At 37.6% G+C, this 5,606-nt stretch overlaps 1 protein-coding gene across 1 annotated transcript; it reads right to left on the reverse strand.

Moving 5' to 3' along the window:
- Positions 1–238: 238 nt before the first annotated feature.
- LOC146456550 (uncharacterized) lies at positions 239–4,258 on the reverse strand. Its single transcript, XM_085092754.1, has 7 exons — positions 4,246–4,258; positions 3,811–3,978; positions 3,427–3,476; positions 3,043–3,095; positions 2,750–2,856; positions 2,215–2,271; positions 239–465 (listed from the first exon to the last, which is right to left on the reverse strand). Exons 1-7 carry the CDS (start codon positions 4,256–4,258, stop codon positions 362–364), a joined length of 552 nt encoding a protein of 183 aa, XP_084948880.1. The 3' UTR covers positions 239–361.
- Positions 4,259–5,606: the final 1,348 nt, after the last annotated feature.

The raw sequence follows: 5,606 nt of genomic DNA on the forward strand, positions 1-5,606 counted from the left end.
CAATTCAATTTGATCTACAGGTGACGCAATTTTGACCAAACTTTGCACATTTGAAAATACAAGGACCTCTCTACACTTGAAGATTTGATTAGACCCTTGCCGTTTTCGTATCTTTGGTGCGATACACATCCCGAAAACGCCGGGAAATTACCATGAGCTCAACGTTCCCAGGTCGTACCTTTCAGTAACGGTTGTAGTGCCTGCACTCAGTGCTGCGGTTAATAAAAAGCCGAAAAAAAGCAATCAATAAATAGAAACCATCCTCGCTGGACCGTGCGCTAAAAATAATCTCGTTCAAAATCATTTGCTCTATACTTCAAAAAGTCAAGTCAAACGCAGTGTCCAAATGTTGATGACTTTGTTACTTGACATACAACAAGCCATCAAGGTTGTGATATATCCCAAGGCTGTCATATGCCGGATTTTGAGGACAAGGATAACCATATAAGGCACGTCTGCCGGCCCCTGTTTGGAATCAACAAAGAGAACCGTATAATCAACATTTATCTTTTTTTTAACGATTTAGTTGATAACAGTTGTAATATTCCCCTCATACTTGTAGTAGAGAAATGAGCGTTCTTGCTCAGGGACACAGGAACACAGTGCCAACACAATAGCCAGGGGATTAACGTAATCAAAATTGATGACATCATCATCTAAAAATAGAATAAATGTTCTGGCACAGGGACACAGGGACACAGTGCCATCACAATAGACCATTTTCGAGTTGCTTTGAACCTCATTATGAAAGCGAGGCTAAGTGCAAACAAAACTAATTTTAATATGAAAAGTTATGCACTTAGCCTCGCTTTCATAGTGAAGTTCACAGCAACTCGGAAATGGCCTATAGCCCCGGGATTAACGTCATTAAAAACTGATGACATCATCATCTAAAAATAGAATGATCGTTTTGAGGAGGGGACACAGGGACATAGTGACGTGACAATAGCTCGGGGTTAACCCCACGATAACATCATAGTTTAAAATAGATTAAAATTAAGCTTCCCCGCCACGACAAGGCACACCACCGGGGGGAATCACTGAAAATGTATGATTACTACTGAAACTCACAATTCGTGAATAATGTGCTCGGCAGTAATCGCTTTTTCATACGCTTACGGACAATGAAAATAGACTACTGTATACAAATGAATGAACAACCTTACTCCCGGTTATCTTCGAGAATGATTTCAACACCGTTCAAAAATTCACCAAAGGAACACCAGGCAAAATAATGACCTCACACTGCCCAAGTGTAGGCTTGCGAAAGGCCAAAGGGCTTTCACCTTCGGTGGAGGAAAAAAATCGACAATCATTTATCGAAGCATATCAGAAACACGGGAAAACCTAGCGTTTTTAAAAAAGAGACCTTTTAAGAATCTTTTCAATTCATCGTTTTTTTATTATCGTATTTTTTTCTTTCTCTCTAAATAGTTTTCATTATTGTTATTATTATCTTTATTTTCATGTATGACGGAAGAGCCCCCCAAGGGAAGCTATACAATAAAGTATGTATGTTATATACTATATGACATCATGCATCCAAAAATAACTTCAAAAACCTGTCAAACCGGTAATTTCGCCCACATGTTAAGTCGAACAATGATAAACACTAACTGACTCCAAATTCAAGAAACTGTTTTATCCTTAAAATGTTCTCTTTATAATAAAAAAATCTGTAGACCGCTGTGGTTAAAAATAAGTCTATGGCATAATTTTAATCTATTTTAAACTATGATGTTATCGTGGGGTTAATCCCCGAGCTATTGTCACGTCACTATGTCCCTGTGTCCCCTCCTCAAAACGATCATTCTATTTTTAGATGATGATGTCATCAATTTTGATTACGTTAATCCCCTGGCTATTGTGTTGGCACTGTGTCCCTGTGAACGCTCATTTCTCTACTACTCATACTTCAGTGATTAATGAACTATATAGGCATGTATGATGGTGTTAGATAACTTTGTATCGTGCTCAGTGACTAGGAATAAAAGTAATCATCTATTGAAACACGCCGTTTTTCAGGAGGCTGATGTATTTAGCGGAGGGAATTGGCCCTAAGTAAATTGTTTTCTCCACTTGCGTGCTTTTCAGATTGTTCGTTAAATTTTGGTTTATTAAATTAAAACAAATACTCCGACTAACAGTCTGAGAAAGCAAATCAAATCCTTTCATTATTACTGATTTAGTGAACAATACTTTTATTTGGCTTACTCAAGCTTGTTGACCACCATATAGATCCACACTGACCATCATCGTGTCCATCAAAAACTAATATCAAGAAGCAGAAAAGAACGATATCAAAGAAGAGACGGTCACTAAACATAACCTGTTAGTAAATAACAAAACAAGCTTGGAGCGGGTAACAATATAGTTAAAAACCTTCAATGTTTAAATCAACATTTTGTTATCTATGAAGACGATTTTCAGGCAGATTAAAATATCCAACTTCCTTCGCCTATCAGCAAAGACATAACATGAAAACAAAAACAGAAGCGCCAAGGACGCTTTCCCTGAATGAAACACTCTTAATTCTTGGTCACCTTCTCTTGCGTTCGGCTGCTTAGTGTTCAGGTGGAGCAGTGAACAGTTGGCGTGATGGTCCAGTCCAGTTGGCAAATAATTCTGATTAATTCTTACTAAAAGGTGGTGGTAGGAGGTGAGAGAAAATTTTAATTGAGGAAACACGGTGAGTCGTTCGAGAAAATGACAGACACCAATTAACGAACAAAGGTCCGTCATTTATTACCTCTGTGGCAATCCGCGGTGGAAATACTGTATCCCTCATGAATACTTGTACAGCTGCTTGTTTCCCAGTGATACGGATAGGAGCTGGAAATGATGATGCGCGGACATCTGAAAAAAAAAATGGAAACGATTATCGGATGGATTCTAGACTAATAGACGGATTGATAGATGGAAAGATTCACAAGGAGACAACTTTTAAAAGGATCGAATGAATGAATGAATGAATGAATGAATGAATGAATGAATGAATGAATGAATGAATGAATGAATGAATGAATGAATGCAGGTACTCACTTTGCACTGCTGGTGCTGCACGAGGAGTCAAAATTTTGTGGACCACTTGGAATCTGGAATTGAAAGCCTGGTTAGCCTTTTTAACAGTTTTTAACCGTCCGAAAAAAGATTTATGTTATACCATAGAGAATACAGCCAATCAAAAAGCTAGAAACCGTTGCATATTCTGTGGTATGCAACGGGCAGTATTTCACTAAAAATCCCGCCGTTCCTCGCGGCCTACAAAATTTTTCCCGCCGAAAGATCGATTGAAGAGACTGCGACAGCTTAAAATTTTCATTCAGAAAAAATTACTGTCAACAACTAAAACATATTTCACGGTATACCACTCGAAACCATTGCATAACTAGTATTTCTTACACCAAAAAGTTTCATTTGACATACCTGGTAGAACATAGAGTAGTTCATTTTCACCACATCGACTCGGAAAGTTCCTGGTAAGATATGAAATGGTAGTTTTTCGATTAAACACCAGATCCTGAATAAAAGTTGGGTCTGAAATATCATTGCGTGCATTAAAAAAATTATTTCAACTGCCTCGTCTTGAAATAAGCTTTAGTACAGCAGAGTGTCTAAATTAATTTTCCATGTGTATCGGAGATGAACATGACACAGGAAATAAAGTAAAATTCTCGCGGACAAATGCTGCAGTAACTGAGGCATAAAAATATGCTTCATTCTATAAGACGAAACATTGTATTACTGAAATTATATTTTTAGCAGTGAATCCAAGAATTAGGCTTTGCTTAATTAATCTGATTGTCCTACCTTCAGCCAGTGCCAGTTTATGTATGTCCTCGTCACTTAACTTCCGAGCTTTGATGACTGACTCATGAGCAGGAACACAGAGCACTGAGTTGAGGCAGTTGTTTGAATTTCTTTGAAGATGATTGTTGTTTTTTGAGCTTATGCTTACCACCAAGGTCCATCCCCCACCTGAATAAAATTGACAAATTTCAGTTGAGAAAACAAAAGACTGTAGGAAGTTTCTAACATCAAGAATAAAGAATTTCATTGACAGTCCTTGCAAATTTCAAAATGATAAATTTTCATCAGGGAGTTCGTGTGTAATAATAAATAAGACATTCTGGGGAACAAATAGTTACTGGAAAAATATATGTCAGTTGACAAATTAAACTTTCATCAAAGTCGATTGAAATGCTTTTCTTAATCATTGGCTCAACTGTTAAATCTATTTCGTACCATAGTTTTCCATGTCGCAATACACTTGTACTTCTTTGTTGCCAATCTTTACCCAATAATAACCACTTTTGGACCGTGGCAATTTCCAGAGTATTTCCATGCAAGATTTGAATCGATTTGCCTGAGGAAAATAAAGGCAAAACAAAGTAAGCGTAAACGAACAAGCTTCGTGACGTAATTTACCCCATCCAGCTTAGCTTATCCTCTCCTCTCTTATCCCATCCCCCCATTCCTATCCTGGCATTAAGTTTAAAAGTCCTATTCACTTAAGTTCATAGTCAAAGGGAATCTTATTGGTAATTTCACCAACAATCATTTAGAGAAAATAAGAATGAGTAGATAGGACCGTGGTTTTTAACTCGTGAATCGAATACTCGCAATCGCAATGAACGAATTATCGGCGTAATGTACGGGAATGTCGCTCGCTCGGTCCTTGCATCGTCACTAGTTGGGCTACAGTAAACTTCCACCAAATACTGTATGGCGTACTCTCACGGCTCGCTTAAGTTCCTCTTCTTCTTGAGTCAAAATACAGGTTTTTGGAGTTCAAAATTAAAAGAAATGGCCCTGAAAGAACGCTTGACCGCCGAAGAAAGAGGATGTTGTGGTTTTCAGAATCTCAATTCGATGAACTACACAAGACCGGACAAGCTCTCGAACGACTGGAATGGCGAACAGTACATTACAGTTAATGTACATTGTTTCAATGCGGTAAATTCGGTAAAATATTACCTCTCAGCGTAATTCAGATTGCCACTATTTTTCATTTACGAGTTAGTTCTCAGGAGCCTTTGATCATAGTTACTGATTACAGGTTGTAAAAGATCCGATAAAACAATGCGAGATGTTATATCTTTTATGTTATATGTTATATGTGGGTGATGTTGCCTCTGTGTCACCACACTTACAGTCGAACCAGGTCAAGCGTACCCCCCTAGATTCTATTAATGAATCTATTATTTGAAAATTGAACCCGTTAGTCGTTTCCAATATTCAAATCAAAATTCGATTTCTGATTGGATTATACGAACAATACATGAAACCAGAAAACCAGAAAGCCCGCCGGGAAACCCCGCTCAACATATTTAGAGCGGAAATTCTTGATTTATATAATAGTGGATTTTTCAAAAAGCAGATTTCTCGTGATTTGCAACAGTCAACGCGTACTGTCAGAAAGAAAATTCGCCATTTTCAATCGGGCACCGTGTAAGTTGGTCCTGTCGGGTAATATAATGATCACTAAATGGACATTTTACGTTTATACACTGGCGTTTATTCCGTTAGTTATTAAAAAAATGAAAAAGGATTGGAAGCGTTTTATCATAATAAGCAGTTCCCTTTTTGAGGTATATGCAAATTAA

This window comes from Pavona decussata, unplaced genomic scaffold (genome assembly GCF_977016875.1).
Source record: "Pavona decussata unplaced genomic scaffold, jaPavDecu1.1 SCAFFOLD_254, whole genome shotgun sequence".
Classification (NCBI taxonomy): domain Eukaryota; kingdom Metazoa; phylum Cnidaria; class Anthozoa; order Scleractinia; family Agariciidae; genus Pavona; species Pavona decussata.

What these genes read in the sequence shown, in the direction of transcription:
- LOC146456550 (XM_085092754.1), bottom strand. An exon ending in TAAACTGGCACTGGCTGAAG is followed by an intron (nt 3,477 to 3,810) that starts GTAGGACAATCA and finishes ATATCTTACCAG; the next exon opens with GAACTTTCCGAGTCGATGTG. An exon ending in ACTACTCTATGTTCTACCAG is followed by an intron (nt 3,096 to 3,426) that starts GTATGTCAAATG and finishes TTTCAATTCCAG; the next exon opens with ATTCCAAGTGGTCCACAAAA.